Source organism: Carica papaya, chromosome 3, assembly GCF_054855325.1.
Source record: "Carica papaya isolate Zhongbai chromosome 3, ASM5485532v1, whole genome shotgun sequence".
NCBI classification, from domain to species: Eukaryota; Viridiplantae; Streptophyta; class Magnoliopsida; order Brassicales; family Caricaceae; genus Carica; species Carica papaya.
This window is the reverse complement of record NC_142311.1, coordinates 15,368,168-15,393,008: the sequence shown is the minus strand read 5'-3', so window position 1 is coordinate 15,393,008 and position 24,841 is coordinate 15,368,168. Positions and strand designations below refer to the sequence as shown.

Here is a 24,841-nt window from a genome sequence, read left to right as displayed (position 1 = left end):
ATCTTTACTGAGTTAGTGTAGCTAATCTCTTATTTAACTATTTTAGATCAAGAGAACCAGGTTTCAGAACCCGATCCGCAGAAAGATTGCGAGTAGATGATATATTTCTTTATTTTCCGTATATTTCTTTATTCTTATGTTTTTTTTAAAGTGAATTCCGTAACGTTGTTTGGTATATTAAATTATTTGTGTAAGAAATGTCAAACTTGAATATTTATTACGTGTCGACACTTTAATTATCTTCATTTTTTTTGGATATTACCTATTTCCGTAAATTAATAAATCATCATAAAAATAATCTACTCAGAGCCTAACAAACTAATTTACCCGGACAACGTTTCAGTAATACGTCAGATCTCAATTCTCACCCGACAAAACTTCCCCTCTGTAATTGAACAATGGAATAAAACGAAAAAGAAACAGGTGGAATATGGAGTCACCGATCAAACCCATGCCGGAATCCACGTCGAAACCATCGTCCTCATCTCCTACATTGCCCGAAAACGGTAATGGCGAACAAGAAGAAGAGCAACTGGTGCCTATAAACGGATTTTGCACTGAAATCTGCAGTGAAATTCAGCTGCCATTGCTTTGTCCAGCTGAAAAATGCTTTGAAACATCCCCGAGTCCGCATGCACTTCCCTGCGCCGAAAATGGCGGAGAAACAGTAATTACCATCTTTTCTTTGACTCTTGTCTTCTGGGTCTTGTTATTTTTATTATTTTGCTTTTTCTTTAAATGCTGCCTACTTAATTTCTTGGTTCATTCTTTTTGCAACTCTTTTTAGCTACATTTCTTGTTTCGCCTATAGTTAGCTAAAATTGGCAGTGTGTTTGCTGATATTGCATGTCAGGTTCTGGGTGATTCTTGATTTTTCAATGTAGGCCAAAGTTTTTTTTTTTTTTAATTTACTGTTGGTGATAGTGAATAAAAGAACTGAGCTATAGGAATTTAGAACTTTACCCATTTGGATTCTATTGCTACTGTATACACACAAGAAAAAAAGATCCAATTTTTGATTGCCGTATTGGTAATGGATTTGATTTAGATAACTTATCAATCTTAGCTATGAGTTGGTTTTTTCTGTTGATTATGCAGATAGACAGCTCCAAACATCAATGCTTGACTCCGAAGTAAGTGAAATCTTTCACTATTTAGAATTATCACATTATTGTTGTAGTTTTATGCTAATACATCTATGCATGTTATTGTCATAGAGTGTCTGCCAAGAGACCAGAAGCTGGAAATAATGGTGTTAACAAGAAGCCGCTAAGAAGGTCTCCAAGGTTCATTGAAGCAACTGGAAATGCTGGTAGTGGTGGATCTATCAAGAAATTCCAAAATTGTGGCATGATTTATGGTGGGAATCAATTAAGAAGGTCCCCAAGGTTCAATAGGGCAACTGAAAACGATGGTAATTATTTATCTTCAGAAAAATTCTTTAATCATGACATAGTTTATCGTAAGACTCAGTTAAGAAAGTTTCCAAGGTTCATTGGAGAAATTGAATTGACGGCATGGTAAATGTTTAAAAAATTCTTGATTTATATTTATGAGTAGTTAATAATGACTTCAAAAGATACTTATAATTGAATCTTTGTGAAGACTTGATACTTACGAGTTGAATTTACAGGGAATAAGCAACCCAAGTCTGCAAGTTTTATTGGGGAAAGGGGGAGTGGTGGAGCTAAGTCTTTGAGGAAAGCTGATATGGAAATAATGAATGTAAAGCAGGTGAGAAGATCTGCTAGATTTTCTGCATGGTCTGCTGATGTTGGACACATCAAGCCATACCCCACTTTTAATGGATTGCCTGATTCGTCTCACGAACGGCCGCTTAAGAAGATTAAAACGGGAGTACAAAATCTGAGTACAAAAAATTTGAATGAAAAGTTATCAAGACATTCATCAAGAACAACCACCTCAATGTTGGCGTCTCGTCATGGAAAAGATGTTCAAGAGAACATTGAAAATGTGGCTATTTTCGAGGAGCAAAACATGACAGAAGATACTTCATTTTTTATTGGAGATCCAATCCCCAGTGAGGAGGCTCAGGAAAGATGGCGTTGGCGTTATGAAATGAAGGTGATTGATCAATTACTCTCTATTTTAACTTAAACTGATTGTCTTTTGTCCTGATGCTTTCACACTCCAATCCCTTTTCAATACTTTCAGTACTCATCATGAACTAAGATTGCTGCCTGTGATGTCAGCTACTGTGATTGTTGTAACTAACAGATCAGTTCCATTGATTCATTAGATGATAGAATGACAATATAATCACTAATGATTAAATCTTTATTTTTCTGATATTTTCTTGTAAAATTTTTGAGGAGCTTATTTTGATCCTTCCATGATCTATCATTTCCATCTTCTATATAAAAGAGCATTACTATAAAGAGAAGAAACTACTACAATCAAGATGGACAGGTTAGGTATCTTCTAGCAACACTGGCAAAAGAAAGTGAAGAAAATGAAGTAGAAAGATCTAGATAAATTAATCCCTATTCAAAGTTCTTGATGGACATCCTCTATAAAAGCTGTCTTTGTCGGAAGAGAAGCAAAGAACACCATTGCTAGAAAGCAGAACGAAGATAATATCAAAACCAGCTAGAGGTGCAGTTGTGCTTCTTGAAGAGCAACTCCATATCTTAGATTAACTTAACTTGGCCAGATTCCGCCCCCTTACAGTTTTCCACTAACTAATAGGAATTAAGTACTTCCCAAAGTCAACAACACATGCGAAATTTAGAAAGTATCTAGATTTTTTTGAGTTGCTACATTTTCTTCTTTTCGCAGTAAATCAGGCTTCGAACAGATCAAGATAGAATGACAATATACTCACCAATGATTCATCTTTATTTTTCTGATCATTTCTTGTAAAACTCTTGAGGAGCATGTTTTGATCCTTTCACAATATATCATTTCCATCTTCTATGTAAACTTTTCTCATCAAAGAAGTCTTATTAGAAAGAGAAGAAACTACTACAATCAAGATGGAGAGGGTTAGGCATCTTCTTGCAACATTGACAAAAGAAAGAAAAAAGTGAAATAGAAACATCAAGATAAGTAGCAACTTAATCCCTATGCATAGTTCTTCATAGGCACCCCCAAAGAGTTGTCTTTGTTGAAAGAGAAGCGAAGGACTTGATCGCTGGAGAGCAAAATGAAAGTAATATCAGTACCTGCTATAGGTGCAATGATCCTCCTTGAAAAGCAACTCCATCTTCCAGATTCAATTTAGCTTGGCTTGATTCTACCCTCTTACAATGTTGCACTAATTGATAGGAACTAAGGACTCAATACTAGATACCAAATTTAGAAAGTATTTAGGTTTTTTAGGTTGTTGCATTTTCTTGGTTTCACAGTGAATCAGGCTTTTACTTAGGTTTTTCTTTCTTTTTTTTTCCTATGAATAGAGAACTAAGATAATAAAATCAAGATCACCAAGGGTGTGCAAGCTCATGTTCAAAAGTATTTATAGATAAATTAGCATATTAATTAGATCCTCCAAATCCTTGATAGTATAAAGCAGATGACTTTTTAACAAAAAAGTCAAGGTCTGGAATCATAAATCCTCAAATCCATCAAATTTAGATTTTATTCCTTAAAAAACTCTTCTATTTCCCTCTTTCCAAATAACTCGAAAGATACTTAAAGGAATAAACCTTAATCTCTTATCACCTTTGATGCCAGTCCAAGTCCATAACTTCTCTCTGACCGAACTGGTTATCACCCAATCCACTTCCAATAAACCATAATACCAAATTCAATGAGCATAGGAGCACCACAGAAGAATGCAGTATAAGGTTCTGCACTACTGTTGCCCAAAATACACTGTTCACTGAAATCTTTTTCCTCTTACTTAACTTGTTCAGAGTAAGAATGCTTTCCTTATGGCTTCTCAAGTGAAGAAGGCCATCCAAGAAGTTGCACTAACCTTCTTAATCAGGTTGGCTAGAAAGTCATCATGATTTCTTATCCTCCTTTTCAAATGCCAATAAAACGATTTAACTAAGAAGATACCCCATGCATTCAACTTCAATGTTGGTTCATCTCTATGATCTTTGGACACTTCTATATAGGTTAGTTTGTTTATCAAATAGATGAATGTTAAATAGATGTGAAGTAATTTTCAAAAGTGATTCTATTTGTCACACAAATTTACTATTTGTAATTTACACAATACTAAAATGTTGAGTTCTAATCTTATAAAACATTAGGTTGTAGAATTGTAGTAACATAAAAAATAAAATGCTAGTGCTGCACCGTAATTATAGTACACATTAAATATTATCTATTTATCCCCCTGCAAGCTTTGCAGTGTAACACTCAAAGATTGGATCTCAGTAATTGAACCTTGTAGAAGCAAGTCCCTTAGTGAAAATGTCAGCTAACTGGTCTTGACTGCTATATATTTTGTACTACTAACTGTCCACTTTTTCTCAAACAAATTAATATCTAGTTTGACTTGAAACATGACTGACTGGATCAGAAGCCATATACATAGTGCTTATAATTGTTACCAAATAAAATAAGAGGAGGTTCAATATTGCTAAATGAATCTCCTAGGGCATGTTGGTGCCAAGAGATGAAATTGGTACCAGGAAAAAATGCAATAACCTGTGGTAGACTGATGGGTTTCAGGACATCCGATCCAGTCTGCATCCGAGTGTCCTACTAAACACATAGGGTAGTCAAAAAGCTGAAGGTCATAACATAGAGGATCCGTATGTAGCGTAATATACATTTTACAATAAAGGAAGCCTCATGATGTGTCAGGGTAAGATATTGCAAGGCTCCAACAGTACGCGATATAAAATAACATCTGAATTTATAGCGCAGGAGCCTTAACCAATCTGAAAATGAGACTGTACAGGAGTATCTAGGGGCTTACAGTCCTCCATACTATGTCAAAGCAATAACTCTATGACGTGCTTACTTTTTTCTAGTAAAAATCTCTACTTGTTGTGGGAAACTTGAACAAGCAGAATATAATAGAGGTCTCAAACTCAATCATTAAAAACTTCCTTTTCAAGTTGACAAGAACAGACTATAACAATTTGTTGGAAGAAGTAGTTAGAATAATATCATCAACATACAATGGGATTATAGCCATATGAAAACCATGCTTATAGATAAACATAGATGTATCTACATGACTTGAGGCAAAGCCTTGAGTAGGAAAAAAGGATAGAAAACATTGAAACAACACTGGAAGGCTTGTTTTGGTCCATAAATAATCTTATTCAATATACTCATAAGTTATGACAAGAGCATGGACCAAATCGAGCTATCTTTCTTGACATTTGCCAATGTGCTGACGAAATGAGTAGACACATAATTCCTTTTTTGTAGTGTGATCTAGATAGAGTTTTTGGGGATCCATCAGATTGCTTCCCACTTGTTGGAGTGCTTTATTCATTCTCATATTAAGGGGGAGGGAGTAAGAAATGAGGCCAAATCCCTGCTGAGAGGAGTTATCTGCAAAATTGTGGACAATCTAGTTGGAGAGAAATTAGAGAATTTTTGAGGATGTTTATTCTTCTTTTCATGAATTGTGGGATTAGTTGCTATTTCAAGCATCTCTTTGGGCAAAGGCACATGGTTAATTCTCGGACATGAGTCTTTCCAAGGTAGTCAATGACCCCTACCAAGATTTTGTTTAAATATATTTTCGTACACAAAAGTATATTGTCAACCTTTCTATTAGAAAATTAGAGGAGGACGCCTATTATCCACCATTTTACTTATTCCTTTCTATCTATAGAAGCATCTTTACTTATAAAAAAATAGCGTTGTTCGATCTACACACATGCCATGGATAAAAGCCATTCTTGATATCAAGCTGATGAATTTGCCAACAATGAGAAACGTTAACTGATAATAGAGGGCTTTAGAACTGGACTGTAAGTTTCATTATAATCAATACCAAGTTGTTATCGAAAACTTTGAGCAACTAATTCATTGCTATGAATCATATCAGCTACTCTTATTTATGGAAAACTATCATATTTTTGAGTAAAAAAGAAAGAAATGTTATCATGTTTAACTACTTACGTGTTCTGTAGTAACTGTTTGCATGTGAATAACTTTATTTCTTTCCTTGAATTATAGTGGAAAAGACTTCTTTTTGTTTGTATATCATTGACGTAACTGCTGATTATGAGTTTGTTGAGAGTTTGCAGAGCCAAAGATCTGGGAGGAAGATCATCTCGTCAGAGTATGTAAATCATATATCCGCTTTTTTGCTTCATCTGGTTTTCGCTGTCTCTGTTGTACTTGTGTTTCTTTACATTCAGTGATTATGTGTGCTTACTGTTGAAGTGATGATGATGAAGACAAGATTGTTTGGAATGTGGAATGTCACTATAGTCAAGCTAAAGTTGATGGGTGCACCTTTAATCTCGGAGATTGTGCGCATATAGAGGTAAACATGAGTTCTTCTTGGATGTCTAAATATATAAATTTATACATATATGTATATACACATACCTTTTCCCATTATATTTATTGTGGCATATTATTTGCCAGCTGTATCTCTTAATGGTTTTCTTTTTTATTTCTTTCTTTCATTCTTTATCCTTTAGAATAAGTCAAGTTATGCACTTCTCTGATTGAGCTATGGTAAAAAAGAAAAATCTGAAATATAATTATGCTATAGCTCTTCTTATGAAGAAATAATACAGAGTTTTTAGTGATGATTAAAAGAATAGGGAAGCTAAATATAGAAATTCAACTATATAGAAACTGACTATAAAGTTGATGGTATAACACCTAGCAAAGTTTGTTGGTACATGATTACTACCAGAACTATTAAGGTTTTATTTCCTATGTAGTTAGTAGTCTTATTTTGTAATTGTTTTCTTATTTAAGGATTTGTCATTTTAGGGTAGTCTGGACACCCTACAGATATAGGATGATGTATATTGCTTATGGAAAAAAATGTTTAATATTCTTTTTCTGGTTTAGTGCATAACAACTTTGTGACCATGACAACCATGCAGTTGTTATTGTTGCCAATCCCTGTTATTGTGGATTGATTTTTTTTTTTAAATTATAATTTCCATTGTTCTAAATCATTTGTTGCGGCATCAATTTGGTATAGAATGTTCTTGATTTTGGTATTGATCTCTCAAACCACAAAACCAAAATTTTCCAAAAACACTAAGCCTCAAGTAAAAAAACATGGAAATTAGATTACACGAAAGAGATGCACAGCATATAGCAAAGTGTCCTTAGTGAGTGTTATCTGATTATTGTTATTGATTCTACTCCCCATAATTTAATAAGAGCAACGGTGATGAACAACATTTTATTCTCTGTGGCATCCTTTAGCCACAGTAACTCTTAACTATTTCCTCACGTTAGTGCTTTTGGCCTAAACCAAATTAAGCCAATGATATATGCCAAACCTTATGATAAAATTACTGAATATAAAAAGTTTAGAAAGAACTGCAAACTCGATTTGTAAGAGTTTGGTCGCTAATCTCATGTTTGCATCCTTTGCTCAATTAACCAATCTGAGATTTTCTCTATTATTTCTAAATAATGTATGACTACTTGTTTAAGTTGATGTTAATTGTTGACTAAGATATTTTATTATTTATTATTTAATTAATTAAAATGATGTAATTAGAATACTACTAAAATAGTAATATCATGTAATTAGAATTCTATTAGAATAAAAATTTTCTTATTAGTAGATCAAAAATTTTATAAATACTTTAAGTGTAATAATATAAAGGGTGAAAAATAAAGTTTATATTTTTTAATCCAAAATCAACATGATATCAGAGACAAATAAAATTATTTTAAAATTTTAATTTTAGGGTTTCTTTGAAACCCTGAAATAGCAAAATAGACTGCGTTAATATTCACTTATCTAGATCTATTCTCATCACCACCCTAGATAGTGTCGGAGACTCACCGCTGGCCTCCTCTTGACTCTGCCAGCCACCACCAGCAGAGGCGTGTGAGCCACACGTGCCGCCAGAAACAGAGGCGTGTGAGCCACACGCGCTGCCGGAAAACCCTATCCAGCCTGAAAATCGTGACATTGTCGCCAAAATATCCTGATCGGGATAGATTTGACCTTGTCGCACGCGATTCGACCTTCTAGTTTTGCGCACGAGGTCTACCTTCATAGATTGTCATGTGACTCTGTTCAACTTTAGGCGACTGTTGAACGTACAGATCTTTTTCTCCGACCGGTTCTGGTCTCAAAGTGCGCTACACACAAGTAGATCTCATTCCGATGCGCGATCTGGTTGCAGTCGGACTTCTGTTCTTGGTACGCCGCGTGTCCGCAGATTTGGCTCTCTCAGGTCCAGGACAGATTTTGCGATATTGGCGCTAATCCGGTTTTTTCGCTCCCGAACCTATATGACCAGCCTTTTTTGTCCTTTTTTTGGCTCCGTAGTGCTTGTCTGCCTATGGTTTTGCGATATCTGTGCTTATCTGATTCTTCTGTGCGCGAGCCACTTCGACTACTTTTTATGGTCCGTTTTTCGGCTCCTCTGCGTGTGTCTGCCTCTGGGATCGCGAACTAACGCTTGTCCAGCTTCTTCGCATGCGAGCTGCTCTGATCGGTTTTCTCTGGTTCTTTTTTCCAGCTTTTTCGCTTGCGTCTGCTGCCGGTGTGCAACTTGATTTGTAAGTTGGGCATGTGTGATATCGGTGCATCAACTTGAAGGGTGAATATGATATTTTATTATTTAATTAGTTAAGATGATGTAATTAGAATTTATTTGAATAATAATTTTATATAATTAGAATTCTAATAGAATAAGAATTTTTTTGTCAATAGGTTACCAATTTTATAAATACCCAAAGTGTAACAATATAAAAAATGAGAAATAAAATTTATATTTTTGTTTTAAAAATCAATACTAATTAACTAATAAAAGTGTTTTATCATAAAAACCTTTAAAAAAGACTCCCTATGAGGTTTTCCAAAACTTTTTTTACGTAACTTAAAGGTTAATCAAGAACACTATAACAGTCTCTCTCAAAAGTATGGTTACAGTTAAAAAATAAGTGCAATTTTCTCTGCGGAGATGATAATAGTAACAATAGAAAAATCCACCTTATAAACTGGAAAGAAATCAAGAAACCTATTAAAAATGGTGGTTTGAGCTTTAGATCTATCTACACTTAACAAGGTCCTTCTTGGTAAATGGATTTAAAGATTCTGGAATGAAAGTAATAGTATATAGAAATCAACCATATTGTGCAAATGGTTCAACGGTGATTATCATGATCAATCTAGAATTAAAAATAGTACATTTGGTTCGAGCCTTTGGAAGAACATTTGGAAACTAAACAATATCATTCTACAACACTCTAGTTAGGTTATTGGGATTGACAACAAAATAAGATTTTGGTATGACATATGGCATGACAAGTCTACTCTTCAAATAAGATTTCCTCTTATTTATGCTATTGTCAGGGATAAAAATATTTTGGTAAAAGACACTACAGTTCTTGATAACCAGAACTTTTGGTAGGTGTCAGTATTCAGAAACTTACAAGATTGAGAGTTAGAGAAATATTTATCCTTACTTCAGACTCTGTCTTCAATTCAAATTTATGATAGGGAGGACAATCTAAAATGGCTACTCTCCAAAAATGATACTTTTACTGTCAGATTTCTCTACAACCACATGGGGGACAATCTTAATTAGAATAACATTAGCTTCCTTTTCAATATAATATGGAAATCGGGTGCAACTCAAAGAATTTTTTTTTTGCTTGGGAAGCTACTTCTTACCCTTGACAACCTAATGAAAAGAGGTTTTATGATCATAAATAGATGTTTCCTATGTAAAAACAATTTTGAAACCTGTAACTACTTGCTTTTAGGCTGTTTGGTTTCACAGCACTTATGGAACACCATTATTAGTCTTATGGAGCTGTCTTGGGTCATGAACAACAATATTCATGCTGAACTCCCAGCATGGGAAGGCTTCAGCAGCAAGATGAAAATGTTAAGATTAATTCCACTCACCATAATATGGGTCCTTTGGAAAAAGAGAAACAATCGCGCTTTTGAAGGAATTGAATTTGATTTTAATAAACTTATTGATTGTTGGTTTCACTATTTTGGTTATAACATCGATGGTCTTGATGATCTTAGTTTTATTGTCGACAGTTTAATCGACTTGTAAATACATTGTAAACGGGTTGTACTCCCTTGGCACTCTAACATTAATACAACTCCACACTTTTATTTCAACAAAAAAAAAAACCTAAAGAATAAGTGAAGCTTTCAATGAATGACTCAGGAATGAGATTTTAAACTCAAAAGTCATGTTGGTGGCCATTAATATCTTGTTAAAAATGCATTCCAAATGTGTCTTTAGTATCCAAGTGAAACTTAGCGATTACTGGCATGTATGAAGTTACATATAAGATTTTTATAATTTTTCTAGCTACTATTTTGTAAAAAATACATAATGTTTATTTGTATATGTTTAGCTATAGCTTGATCTGCCTACAGTTAAATTAAAAACCAGATTTTCTATATGTCTTAATTGGTCCTTCTATAAGTTGACCTCTTTGCTATACGTTTTTTTTTTTTCGAAATAAAAGTATAGAATTGTATTGATGTAAGGTGCCAAGGGAGCACCGGTGATGTACAAAATTTACATGCCAATTAATATATTTACAATGAAAGCAAAATCTTTACTACAATCAAGGTTATGCTCTAAAACAATTGAGCCAAAATAATGAAACCAATTATTCTTGATAGTGTTAAAATCTAATTCTTTTCCTTCAAAAGTACGCTTGTTCCTTTCCTTCCAAATGACCCAAAATATGGTAAGGGGGATGAGCTTGAATAATTTATTTCTGCTGCTAAGTCCTTCCCAAGCAAGAAGTTCGGATGTAATTGAGTCAGCCATAACCCATGAGATACCCAAGAGACCAAGAACCATAGCCCAAAGTTTGTAAGAAGTTGAGCACCAAAGTAGGAGGTGATTGCAAGATTCCGGACCGGTTTTACAGAGGTAGCATCTGTTTGCAATGGTTAAACCTCTTTTCATCAAGTTGTCCAAAGTGGGAATCATTTCTTTGGCAGCTTCCCAGACAAAAAAGTTATTATGGGTGGAGCTCCTGATTTCCAAATAGTTCTAGCAGGGAAACCTGTTTGATTTCTGTTTGTTCAGCCATCCAGAAAGTGATAAAAAGAAGTGACAGTGAATTGGCCGCCCTTCTTGTGCTTCCAGCAGAGTGTCATCATGGTTTTTGAACTGGATGTGAGCCAGAGTGAGGAGCATTGTTTCATATTCTTCTACCTCCCAATCCTGTAAATTTCGAGTGACAGTGATATTCCAAGTACCCGGGTTATCAAGATCAGCAACATCACAGACCAGACAGTTAGTGGACCTACATCTTTGGTATCAATTAATCTTTTTTTTCAAATTTGGAATTCCAACTCATTTTAAAAACTTAATAAATATTTTAAGATGATTGTGTTTGGTATAAAAGGTGTTTGAGTGAGTAAATGAAATTCAAAAATTTAAAATTGAAACCAGTAAAATAAAACCCTGTACTCAATTTTTAAGCTTCCTCTTTTTTTTTTTTTACTCTGTGTTTCTTGATCTCTTCAGGGTTTCAACGTAAGTTTCTTGAAATCTTTATCAATCTTAAATATTTGAAATTTGGTTTTCTTAATAAAAAATCATTCTTTATATATCCGCTTTGCATGGTTCATACTTTTCACTTTGTCTTATATAATAATTCATTTCGAATCTGACACAACATCAACGAATATTATTAGTACAGTAAATTAGGTTTTTGTTTATAATTAAAATTACTCATCTCCTTAACCGAAGTGCTCTTTGGATTGAGTTTATGTTTCTGCCTTTACTGTTAGAGAGCAGAGACCAAATGCTTAAAATAGAAATGATTTAAGACAAAAACAGAATCTGTTTTTTTGCTTTTGACAAAAAAGAAGTGAAAGCTTATAAAGATGTTTGTGAGATATGACTTGTTAGAGGAGGTGAATAATATTTTTGGTGAGTATATTTACTAGTTCTATTTTTTACTAATTTATCAGTATGATATTTTAAAACTAAAATGTAATCTACTATTCATAATTTTATATTTGTTATAAATATCTAATCAAAATTAATTACTAATACGTTAAAATTAGAATGTTTATTGAACCAAAAATAAAATAATTAAATTAGACTAAATAATTCCATTTTGTTGGTTACACAATTTTTATCTTCAGTATTTATATTAATTTTATAACATGATTAATTAAACATGTCACATTTTCTATTGGAAGTACTTTTTACAGAAAATTTGCTCAACATTATTTTTATTTTACGTTAAAGTTACTTTTCCTGAAAACCATTTTTGTATTTTTTTTAGCAGTTCACAGTAAAAGTACTAGAAGGACTAAACATATCTTAAGTTTTGTTTACCTGAGATAAAGTTGGAACTTTTTCATAGTTGATCAAATAAACAAAAGAATAGTAGGTGTCTAACATTGAAGTTACTTTTCATGTTAATGTTATTGTACATGGGAGGTGCCCCCGATTTTTTGGTACACTGTTAATAATACTTTACACTTTTTATAAATTAAAGTTATTTTTCATTATTGTAACAACAAATAAGTCCATCTGCCTAGTTTTTCGCATACTCAACTATGGAATAGAGAATTACTATGCTGCTTCAGATTCAAACAGTCACTAATTTATTTGCATGATGATCAACTATAGGGTGAAGGAGCTCAAAAGCACGTTGGGAGGATTTTAGAATTTTTCAAAACAACAGATGGTGAGGATTATTTTAGGGTCCAATGGTTTTATAGAGCTGAAGATACAGTAAGTACATAATTTTCAATGGCTTTTATTTGTTTTTTTTCCACATAATCTAATGCTTTCTACTTATTTGTGATTTATGTGTAGGTTATAAAACAGGAAGATGCTTTTCTTGATAAAAGGCGCTTATTCTATTCCACGGTTATGAATGATAATCCAATAGATTGTATTATTTCAAAAGTCAGTCTTACACAAATGTCACCCAGGGTATGCCTTTGATTTTTTATGTTGATGATGGCACACAGACATATTCTTGTCATTTCTTTTAGTTAATCGACATAATCATGTTTAAAATTACTGGTACTTGTGATTTATTGCAGGTTGGTTCGAAATTGGCTTGCATTCAATCTGACTACTACTTTGACATGGAGTATTGTGTGGAGTATTCAACATTTAGAACCTTGCATAATAGTAAGTGCATTTACATTGGTTCTAAAAATAATGTGCACACGATTCATGCACAAAAAGGAGAGAATTATATTTTAATCAGAATATCAATAAGGTGTCTCAGATCCTCATGAGAAACAAGAGGATTTTCCTTTACAAAATTCTCAGATATTGGAACCATAAATCTCTAAATCTCCCGAAGGAAGTGATCTCATTGAAGGCCATTCTATCCATCCCCTCTTGGACCACCCTTGAAGTGGTCAAGGGAATTAGAGAATAATCTTTCTCCTTATTTTATCATCAGGAATACCTTACCAAGCCCATATCGACCATAGAGCTTGCCATTTCCCAATTTAGACCCACAAAAATCTATAGCAGTGAACCATAGATAGCAGTGGAAATTGACAATGTAACAGGTGCTAAGGAGACTCAATGTCCTTCTTGCACCAATGGCATGCTTGCTAAAATCTTGCTTCCCTTTGTAAGGTTGTTAATTATGAGAATTTTCCTCCTAATTGCTTCCCAAGCAAAAAATGTGGCAATCTCTTTTGGTGGGTGGGGGAGAGTTTGGAAGAAGCTTAGCTTTCAACAGCCTTCCGTTGGAATAAAGATATGTGCAAGTGAGGGGCTGAGGAGATATATTTGTTGAAGCATTTCACTGAAGGATCCGCTGGTGATCAATTGCCGAAGAGGTACATCATCTTTCTGAAGGTGAAACACTACACCTTGAAGGATGGCTTAGAAATCTATCATAATTGCTTAACTCTAAAATTACTGAGATTTTTCTCATATCCAAATTCTAATAGCTATCAAAAACAAATTGTATACAACAACATCTTTTTCTCCAGGCTGAAGAGAAAACAATAGGGAAGAGCTCCTTTGTAAGATCTTTGCAACACAAATCCTCATGCTGAAACTTCACTCTACCATTCGATAGGATTCTCATCTTAATGCAAGGAAAGAAAGCATCCAAACCGACATTTAAATTCTTCCAAAAGCTAACACCACAGGGATCTCTAGTGTTCTTGGCTCTCTACTGCAAAATGATCTTCTGAATTCAGTCCTAACAACAATCAAGTAACTTGTCCTCAACCTTCAACTAACCTCTGCCGCCATTTCCCAGCAACACTTTAGTAAAGAGAACCAAAGATATGATTCTACAACCACCCGGGACAAGAGGAAGCTCAACCTTTTTGCAATCTACTAAGTGATATCTTTTCTAATCATTAGTCATGCCACAAGAAACTACACTGCTCAATCTTCTTGTGCGCAGAAGTAAAGAGAGATAATTACACAGGTAACATTAGATAGGGTGCTTAATGATTGTAAGCTTGCCTCCTGAAAGATAGCCCTTCCGAGTATTTTCTGGCATCCACTCTGAAGCATCTCTATGGAAACTTTTCTTCCACCACTTCCTTTGACACCAAACCCCTGTTATTCCTTCCACTTAATCACAGATTACAAGCATCTCCAAAAATCCTTCTCCTTCATCCATCAGAGTCCAGCATTAGCAGCTGCCCGATATCCTTGTCAACATTATCATCACCATTTTCATGTCATAGAGCCTTCATAAACAATAGGTGATACAGGATAAGTTATAAACTAAGTAATGTATTCTGCAAATAATTTAGAAATAGAAGAATTTATGTAAGAAATAGAATAATAAGATAGACAAGATCAAATTAGAGATTAAAGTAAAGAAGCCTGGGAGAAATAGATTGAGTAGGATGTGTTAGATTAAACAACAATAAGAAGAATGAATGCAGAGAGAAATAAGAGGGAACAAAATCCTAGAAAATCAGTTCTTAATTCATCATAGTCTATGTATTCTGTGTGTATTCCTTCAAGTGACAACGGAAACAATTATTTTTCATACCTTTCCACAATTGGGATGATCCATCAGTTCTCTTATGCAAACATTCCCCAATAGAATGGTGTTGTTGAGCGAAAAACTCAATGCTTAATTTAAATAGCTCTTATTCTATTGATTTGTATGGATGTTTCCCTGCTGTTTTAGAGTAATAATGTTCTTTTAGTGCATGCTGTCTTATTAGTCAAATTTGTTCCTTTGTCTATATCTCTTTCTTCTTGTGTCTGTTCCATTCCTCACTTACAGCTTGGTGGTGACAATTTAGATCCTAAAACTCTTAAGTTTTTTTTTTCTTGGGTATTCTCGCTCTCAAGAACGTTATGAGTGTTATATTTCCTAGTCAGATTTACATGTGCAGCTTTCATCTTTCAGTCTAGCCACTTCTTCATAAGGGTTTCTCAAGCATAATTCTAGTTTTTAACCTTGATCTTGCTAGTTGTTTGGCCAAAAAGTCCCAATTTGTAAGTTATGCCTGACATCTCAATATAAAAGATGCATCTTTGCATTATGGTTTGGAGAAACCATTTACATGGAATCTTTTTAGTTTTTCAGTGTAAGTTGGATTATCAACTGATGGTTTTTATACAGGTCAAATAGTTTCCTAGGTTTTGGTTTTGGAAAGTTTATTGAAGTTGTGATGGGGTTTGTTTTACATCAGTTTGACCATTATGTTTTCCATTGTTACTATGCAGGAAGAAAATCTTGCACATTTTATATTTTGATGATTTTGGTATTTGATGATGATAGTAAGAGAATTCAAGAAGCTTTGAAGGTTCTTCTTCAAGATCAATCTCAAACTATATTTCAAAAAAAAAAAGATCAATTTCAAACTAAAGATTTGCGGTCCTTATGGAACTTTTTAGGCTTTGAGGTAACTAAATTGAAATCCAGAATTCGTTTGTCATAGATGAGGCATTGGGATGTTGATACTGATAGATCTAATGACTAACTGGTTGGATGAGGGTGAAGTTTTGGAAGATCCTAGTATAAGATCATCGGCATACTTTGATCTAAGGGTATAAACATGTTTGGCTTTGCTTTTAAGCATAATTCCACCACAGCACTAGTCTTTGTAGTTGGTATCAAGGTATATTGCAAGAGACTACAGTGGCTAGATCTAGTACCGAGTTAGAATATCAAGTTACGCTCATATTACATGTGAATTGATTAGGTTGAAACATCTACTTCACGAAAGTGATTTTTAACAATCACAACCCATGAAGTTATGATGAAATAGCCTAGTAAATAAATTAAACATATTAAAGTTGATTGTCATTTTATTCGAGAAAAATATTTGCAAAATGTTATTCGGATTGCTCATGTGAAGTCAATTGGCCAACTAGCTGGTATATTTACAAAATCCTTAAGAGAAGGTTGTGGGAAGTTCATTTGTAAGAAGCTTGATGCAGATGATCTACATGCTCCAATTTGAGGGAGAGTGACTATAGTATATATTTCCTGTAAAATTATTTTCTAGTATATATCTTTCCTATGTAGTTAGAGTTTCCAGTCACAGGTTACCTTGTTTAGGACAGACATATCTATAAATACCTATGTATTTTCTACATATAATAAAATTACAATATTTTCTATGATAATTAGTAATACTCAGATTTTTTGTTGACATAATTGTAACTGTTAGATGCTAGTATATCTTATCTTATGTTTTGCTTCAGATAAATCTTTCAAGAGCCCTGATTTACCATTAGCTAGTTGCAGCGGAAATGTCCCTGCAATAGCCAGTACAAACTCACATCATGAAAGTAGCAAAGCAGAGTTGGCATTGCTTGATCTTTATTCAGGCTGTGGTGGAATGTCAACTGGATTGTGCCTGGGTGCCAAAGTTTCTGGAGTTGATTTAGTGACGGTACCTTAAAAAATTTATTTCTATTGTTTGGTTATTTCTAACTTCAGACCATTAAGATGAATTAAGTTTGTTCAGCTAATTTGTGTACTTATTTTCTGCCCTTAAGAGATGGTCTGTTGACAGTGATGAAGCTGCATGTGAAAGCTTGAAATTAAATCATCCTGAGACTCATGTGAGTGTACCTTATACTGTTTTTGTCTTACTCTGTTGGTACAATGAGCATATGTTTGGATGCATTTAGCAATGCCTTGTTCTTTCATGTAGGTCAGGAATGATTCGGCAGAGGATTTCCTCCAACTACTGAAAGAATGGGAAAAGCTATGCAAAAGATATATCACTTGGGACATGAAAGGAAGAATTCAATCAAGATCAATGGCCTCCAAGAAGGCCATAGATGCTGATAGCAATGATGAGTTAGCTCCTGGTGAATTTGAAGTTGGGAAGCTGGTAGATATACATTATGGTAGTTCAAATAAAAAAGGAAAGCGTGGTCTAAAATTTAAGGTACTTGAGAGGATGCCATTTGTCAGTTCGCCACAGGGTGAGACTGTTGAGGCTTTTGCTTCTTTATAATATGAATTGGTATTTTCTTTTTCTTTTCCCTTACTGCATTCATGGTACGGTAATGTGCATTGATTGACTCTTTTTGAATATTGTAGTTTGTTGATGATGATTTTCTACTCATAGCTATTTCATTAGGTGCACTGGAAAGGTTACAGTGATAGGGAAGATACTTGGGAACCAATTGACGAGTTAAGGTCTGTAATGTGTTGTAGTTATAATTATTTCCTCAGTTGCACTCTGATTTTGACTAATTTCGTGTAAAATTTTCAGTAATTGCCAAGAGCTGATATGTGACTTTGTTAGAGAGGGATTCAGGTCCAAGATCTTGCCACTTCCAGTAAGTTCTCTCCTCCACTGCTTTGTAGGAGGAAGCATTCTTTCCATTGTGATAACTTTTCCTTGGTTATCTCTATCATAATCAGCCATTGTAATCCAGGGTGACGTTGATGTTATTTGTGGCGGCCCTCCTTGCCAGGGTATTAGTGGTTACAATCGTTATAGAAGTTTTGATTGTCCTTGGGATGATGAAAGAAATCGACAAATTGGAGTCTTCATGGACATAGTAGAATTCTTGAAACCAAAGTTTGTATTGATGGAAAATGTGGTTGATATCTTGAGATTTGATAAGGCCTCTCTTGCAAGATACGCTTTAAGTCGTTTGGTACATATGAAGTACCAAGCAAGACTTGGTATTATGGCAGCTGGTTGTTACGGTCTTCCACAGTTCCGTATGCGTGTTTTCGTATGGGGAGCTCATCCTAGTGAGGTGATTTTTTTGGTTTAATAGGTGAAGTTCGAATGATGGGATGTTTTCTCTCTAAAAGAAGTGGTGGAACTTTTAGTCACTAGTTAAAATGATGTTGTTAAAAGAACATAAAATTAACTGATTAATAGACATCATCTGACATGTAAATAAACTCATCAAGAAGAAAAAAGTACTTAAGCTATCTTAGACATCTGTAGTATGTCATCTTCTAAGTCCAAATTACAACTTCTTTTATCTTCTCTCTCTGCAGAAACTGCCTCAATTCCCACTTCCTACACATGATGTTATTGTCAAATTATGGCCTCCACCTGAGTTTGAGGTTGTCATTCATACATTTTGCTTTCATTTACTAAATTATTTGAGTGTTTTGTGGTGTGGATTTCTAACTCGTGACAACTTTATTTATCAGCGAAATACTGTTGCTTATGATGAAGGCCAAGCTCTTGAACTAGAAAAAGCTGTTGTTCTTCAAGACGCCATTTCTGATCTTCCAGCTGTATGGATCTTAGGTCATAATTGATTTGATTAATTCATTGGTTGAGTTACCAACCTAAATGATTAATTTCTTTATTAGGTCTCAAACCAAGAGAGTCGTGAAAAGATGTCATATGACAAGCTTCCAGAAACGGAGTTTCAAAGATATATAAGATCAACTAAATATGGTAATATATTTTTCAGTTGCAATGTGAAACAGCTATTATACCTACTTCCCTCTTTTTCTTTTTTTTGTCAACAAAATCTTCTTTTCCTATCGGTATATTCATATATAAGTGCATATATTTTGTTATCATAAAGGGTCACAATTGGAAGATTAGTCACAGAACAGAAAAATAAAATAGAAGTAATCAAAAAGTATACAAGCAAAAGACTAGCAACATTTTTGCAAGTCTGTCCTCATAATGAATTCCAAATCGAAACACAAGGAAAAATGTTTCACATTCATAATACAATAGAGATTACAGTATATCACTTAACTCTATCTTCATAACTAAACTACTATTACATTGTGTTTGGTTCAATTACCATGCAATACATTCTTTCTTTAAAGAAAAAGTATTAATAGTATATTTAATCAAAGATACCAAGAAGGTGTCACCCATATACAAGATGAATTCAGTTAGAGTGTCAACTATATGCCTAAAATCTTCTAAACTATATTTGTCATGACCTAGGAAAAAAGACCCTAAAATAATGAATCCAACTGTCTCTGTCTTTAAAAATCTCCCTTTCCGTCTCCTAAAAAACCCTATATTCCTCTCTTTCTAGACCACTCAAGAAATAGTCAAAGGAATGAGATTTACAATTTTTTTCTTTTTACATATGCTTTCTCAAGTTCAAATCTCATCCTTAACTGAATGCGCAATAACCCAGTTGATCCTTAACAATCTACGCACTACAGTCCACAAGTTATAGACCACTAGACACCATATTAAAATGTGGTTACACAATTCAGCTGCATTTTTGTAAAGATAACATCTATTCACCATTATTTTCTCCCTTTTTATTAGTTTGTCGATAGTCAGAATACATTTTCTAGCCATTTTGCAAGCAAAAGTGCAATTTTTGGTGGTGTGTTCGCCTTCTAAATCTACTTAGCTAGAAATATTTGTTCCCCCATCTCATCATTTTTAATTGTTAAAATATTATAGAATATTCTCTCTACATAATAATATGATTACCTTTCCAAACATGTTAGCGTAATTAGGAAAAAAATTAATACGGTGATTTATGTTGGTTATCATATATGAATTCATTTACATGTATATATATCTCTATTCACATTTCAATAAAAGACAAGTAAACATTCAGTATTCCTTTCTATAATGCTTATATGGTATTAGAGTCAGGGTCAGGGATAGGGTTAGGGTTTTAGAGGTCAAAATTACATCAGACCAAAAGGAGGGTTGAACAATCCATTCCTGACGCTAGAGAAAGACAACCATCAATCTCCGACCAGTTCATAATATGACTAGTACAGTGGTGTACGTGAGAGAAGCGGAGGAGAAGGATTGCATGGTAGATTAAGGCTATGTTCATTGGGTTTGTCGGAGGAGGGCATTCCCGTGCGTCTTGGTCTCCAGTTTAAGGAAAGAAGCTACAGAGGAGCTCGGTCAGTCGGTTCTATGCACGAAACCAGAAGGCCGAAGAAGGAAAAGCTATGACAGAGCAGATCGTGCGATAGCAAGTGATTCTCCGCTTTTTAGTGCGATTTGAGGTATTTCTGCGAGTGCCATTCGGGATTAGGGCTGACATTGAAGTTCTATGGTGATTTCGGCTGAAAGAAAGCTGTTTGGTGAACTCCAGCGGTGGTACATGGCTCTCCGTCAGCGGCACGTAAACTCCGGTAGTTGGCAGTGAGCTTCTGGTAGAGTTGTTGACAGCCGTGTGAGAGGAGGTACTCTATTTTGTCAAATTTTCTAGTATATTTGCAGTGTTTTTGGGATATCTCTGACTGTTGTGTTTTGGGTATTCTGAGTGATTTTTTTTTGTAATTTCTGAATTAAAATGGATGAAAATATTGTCTATTATTACTACCGTGAACATGAGAATATAAAACAGTACTGTAAAAAATTGCAAAATCGCAATCGAAGAACATACACCACTAGTATTGTTGCTGCTACTGCTAGCTCATCTTTTGAGAGAACTGTTATGATTCAGCCGACGAATATTCTAAATTGACTTAGTATCATGAATTTTTGAATAAATTTTCTACTTTTACTCAATCAGAGAAAAAAATGTCTTATTTCATTTTCGAACAGATGAGTGATTGGTTCTAGTGCTATAAATCGTATGATAGGTAATTCTAATATTTTTTCTAATTTTTTACCACACAAAGCACCATTTTCTGTAACTATTGCTGATGGGTCGACCTATAATATTGTGGGTTCCGGGATTACAAAACCAACTCATTTATTACCCTGTCATCTATATTAAGTTTACCTAAACTTGCATTCAATATGATTTATGTGAGTAAGTTGACTAAAGATTTGAATTGTTCTATTATATTATTTTATGATCACTGTATTTTTCAAGATCTTACAACGAAACAGATTACTGGTAAAAGAAATATACTAGATGGTGTCTACATTCTTTTGATACCTGGGTGCCTCAATCGGTTGCCACCTTTAGTGTTATCTCTCAATTTCAAGTACATTAGAACATCATTCTCTACCTGTGTTAAATAAGTTATATTCTCAATTTCATGATGTACCTTCACTGAATTGCGAGTAATGTTGGTTTGTAAAATATTATTGTTGTCCGCCAGGTCCAAGGGTCAATAGACGAGCTGAGTATGTTTTTGAGTTAGTTCATTTTGATATTTGGGACCTTTGTCCTATTTCGTCCAAAAACATATTTAAGTATTTTGTTACCTTTATGGATGATTTTTCTCGAATGAGTTGGATATATTTTATGAATAATCTTTCTGAAGTATTTTCTCACTTTTGTGCTTTTTGTACTAAAGTTAAGATACAATTCAATATTTCTGTGCATTTATTGAGAAGTGATACTGTCAAAAAATATATGTCAGACTCATTTTAGAATTATATGACTCAACACAGGATCCTTACCAATCATCATGTGTGGATACACCATCTCAAAATGGAGTTACTAAGAGAAAGAATAGATGTTTATTTGAGACAGCTCGAGCTCTTTTGTTTCAAGTGCAAGTCCCTAAGCAGTTCTGGGCTGATGTTGTTTTCACGACATATTTCTTGATTAATCGTATGCCATCTATAGTACTTGATAGAGATGTTTCTTACAATCTTCTTTTTTCCAAACAAATTTTTCTTTCTGGTGTAATATAAGATATTTGGTAATACTTGTTATGTTCGAGATGTGCGACTTAATGTGACAACATTAGATTCAAAAGTTTTGAAATGTGTATTTTAGGGATACTCTCACCTTCAAAAAAGATATCGGTGCTACTCTGCAGATCTCAATAAATATTTGGTATCAACTGATGTGGTTTTTTCAGAGATTACATCGTTCTTCTCCTCATTGTCTAAGTGTACAAGTCAGGAGACGGACAATGAGTAGCTCATCTATAGTTTCACATTTGGTGCCTTTACTGAGTAAACAGATAATGGTACTTCTTCAGATGATGTGTCTCCATCCCTACTTGAGCAAGTTGATGATAGTGTTTATGTGCCTCTGACCTAAGTACCACCATTAATTGTTCATGTTTATTTCAAAAAATAACAGACTAATGAGATATGTCTTGCACCAGGTCCGTCGTCATCTGATTTTACCTCATAGGATCTTGATCTTCCTATTGGTTTTCGTAAACGTAAATGTCAGTGCACCATTCCTACGCTGACTTATCCCATTACTAATTTTATCATATATGACCATTTATCTCATTCGTTTAGTGCTTTAATTGCTTTTATAAATTCAACTTCTATACTCAAGACAGTTAAGGAGGCTCTGAATCACCTTGGTTGGTATAATATCGTGTTTGATGAGATAAATGCTTTTGATGATAATCATATATGGGATCTTTACATTTATTTAAAGAAAAAAGACTGTAAGGTGCAAATGAGTATTTGTAGTCAAAATAAATTCACATGATTTTGTAGCGAGACTTAAAATTCGACTGGTAGCGAAAGACTATGCTTAGACTTATGGGGTGGATTATTCTGATACATTATCTCTAGTAGCCAAACTTACCTTTGTTCATTTATTCATATCTATTGCAACCTCTCGAGATTAGCCTTTACACCAGTTACTATTAAAAATGCATTTCTTCATGGTGATCTCTTAGAAGAACTGTATATGGAGCAACCACTTGAGTTTGTTGCTCAAAGGGAGTACAAAAAGGTCAGTCATTTGAAGAAATTTTTATATGGTCTAAAGCAGAAATCTTTATAAGAAATAGACGTAAGGTGAAATAGCAAGCATCACTGTAATCACTGTGCAGGTGCAGGGGTCTCGCCTTCTCTTCCTCTTCCTTCACCTTGCTCAGCAGCACCGGAAGCACCAATGCAGATGTAGGCGCCTTCTTTTCCTTTTCCTTCATCTTGCTTAGCGGCCCTATCTGATCTATGGGGCACTTGGAGGATGGCGAAGAATGTCCATTAAAAGGAGCGGACCGATGGGGTCATTTTTCAAGCACGAATAGAATGATCTAAAGGGGGTGTGCAACCTAGAGAGATGGCTGTCTCTCTTTGATCAATGTGGTATCGAGATTTGGTTCATTTGGAAAAGAGGCCAGTCTTAGGGGAGACCGTGCAAATGGTTTAATTGATGACTTCGCCTCGATCTCTTCGACTGAACCTGAAGGAGACTTTGATCATTCAACATTAGCTTCTGGAGGAAGAACGTCACTTGGAATTTTGGAAAGTGAATCTTCTCTTTCAGATCCTGGCCTTGATAGAACTTGTCTTTGATTGAGATTTTGATTTAGACTGCTTCCTCATGTGCCTAAGAAGCTGAGGCAATCTCGATTCGTCAACAAGAGTCGGTTATGGAATAGTCTTTTGGTCGTCTTTTCCGTTTTTGAGGACTTTCTGGCCGGTAGGCTTTATAGTGGACCTGCCTTGCTGATAGGGAGGATATGAAATAGATACTTGCACAACAAGAAGCACCAGAAGTTGACTTTGTGGGAAATTTAAAATTTGAGAATTTTTTTTCTTTTTTTTAATGATTTGGTTCCAACTAAAGTAAGAGTTTCCTGTTTTATGAACAAATTTGGATATTTGTTTGGGAAGGTAGATATGTGGTCTGTGCAAGACAACATAATACTTGATGAGAGGTTAGCGGGTCTACAAATAGTACTCTGTGTGACATAACAATTCAGTTTTCTGGTTTTCAACGAAAAGGCCGAATAAGTTTGCCCAACTTTTTTTTGGTTTTCTCCCTTCATTTGGCCAGTTCAGCTCAGTTAATCTGGTTTCACTGACATTTTCAGTTTTCATATTTTTTTACTGAACAGGCGAATCGATGCTCACCCTGCCTAATGTTGTTATATTTTTATTTTTTTAATCTAAACCAGTCTCCTTTATTTTTTGGTAAATCTAACCAATCTACTTAGTTATCTTCTTAATATTCTCTTAACATTAACATTCTATATATAAAATAATATAAATAATAAAATATTTGTAATGAATATATATTTTACTTCATTTTGTTTAAAATTTATTTTTTATTTTTATAATCTTAGAGCTTTCTTTTTTAAAAAATAGCTGCTTATTTTTTTGAAATAAGTACTTTGTTCAAATGATAACTATTTAGTGTAAGTGTTTTGATAAAAAAAGAAATATATATTAATGAAAAAATAGTATAAATACATTGTTGTCTCCTCCTAGAGTCTTCTTTTAGAAACCTCAACATGGGCAACATACAAACAGGCCTACTGAGAGTCGGGATATTATCAGCCACCAACTTCTATGAAGCACGGAAATAGTAGTTTCGGGGAGCTTCCCATGGGCTTTTGCCTCTGTGTTAGCTCTAAAAGTCCTTTCCCACTTATCCTGTCAGTGTGAGAAGCGAACTTAAAAAATTATTGTTCCTTTCAAGCCACAGGATCACTCCTGCAAACGTAGCCTCTCGCTAGA

The 24,841-nt window shown here is 34.3% G+C and overlaps 1 protein-coding gene across 9 annotated transcripts in view; it reads left to right on the top strand.

Annotated features, from left to right (window-relative positions):
- The first annotated feature begins 314 nt into the window (after window positions 1–314).
- The window catches only part of CMT2 (chromomethylase 2), a 64,337-nt gene continuing 39,810 nt past the window's right edge, over window positions 315–24,841 (top strand). For 7 of the 9 annotated variants that reach the window (XR_015817863.1, XR_015817862.1, XR_015817864.1 and 4 more), the window contains exons 1-18: window positions 315–667; window positions 1,099–1,133; window positions 1,218–1,414; window positions 1,634–2,085; window positions 6,189–6,223; window positions 6,328–6,430; window positions 12,732–12,836; window positions 12,921–13,040; window positions 13,154–13,244; window positions 16,767–16,957; window positions 17,064–17,129; window positions 17,222–17,461; window positions 17,657–17,715; window positions 17,792–17,858; window positions 17,958–18,287; window positions 18,538–18,606; window positions 18,697–18,783; window positions 18,862–18,949. Coding sequence is in view for 3 of the 9 variants with exons in the window: in XM_088216128.1 (XP_088072254.1) it covers window positions 431–667; window positions 1,099–1,133; window positions 1,218–1,414; window positions 1,634–2,085; window positions 6,189–6,223; window positions 6,328–6,430; window positions 12,732–12,836; window positions 12,921–13,040; window positions 13,154–13,244; window positions 16,767–16,957; window positions 17,064–17,129; window positions 17,222–17,461; window positions 17,657–17,715; window positions 17,792–17,858; window positions 17,958–18,287; window positions 18,538–18,606; window positions 18,697–18,783; window positions 18,862–18,949 (2,572 nt within the window). In the remaining 6 variants the exon portion in view is untranslated. The remainder of the gene's footprint in view (window positions 668–1,098; window positions 1,134–1,217; window positions 1,415–1,633; window positions 2,086–6,188; window positions 6,224–6,327; window positions 6,431–12,731; window positions 12,837–12,920; window positions 13,041–13,153; window positions 13,245–16,766; window positions 16,958–17,063; window positions 17,130–17,221; window positions 17,462–17,656; window positions 17,716–17,791; window positions 17,859–17,957; window positions 18,288–18,537; window positions 18,607–18,696; window positions 18,784–18,861; window positions 18,950–24,841) is intronic. The other 2 variants (XM_088216127.1, XM_088216130.1) reach the window with 2 other exon arrangements.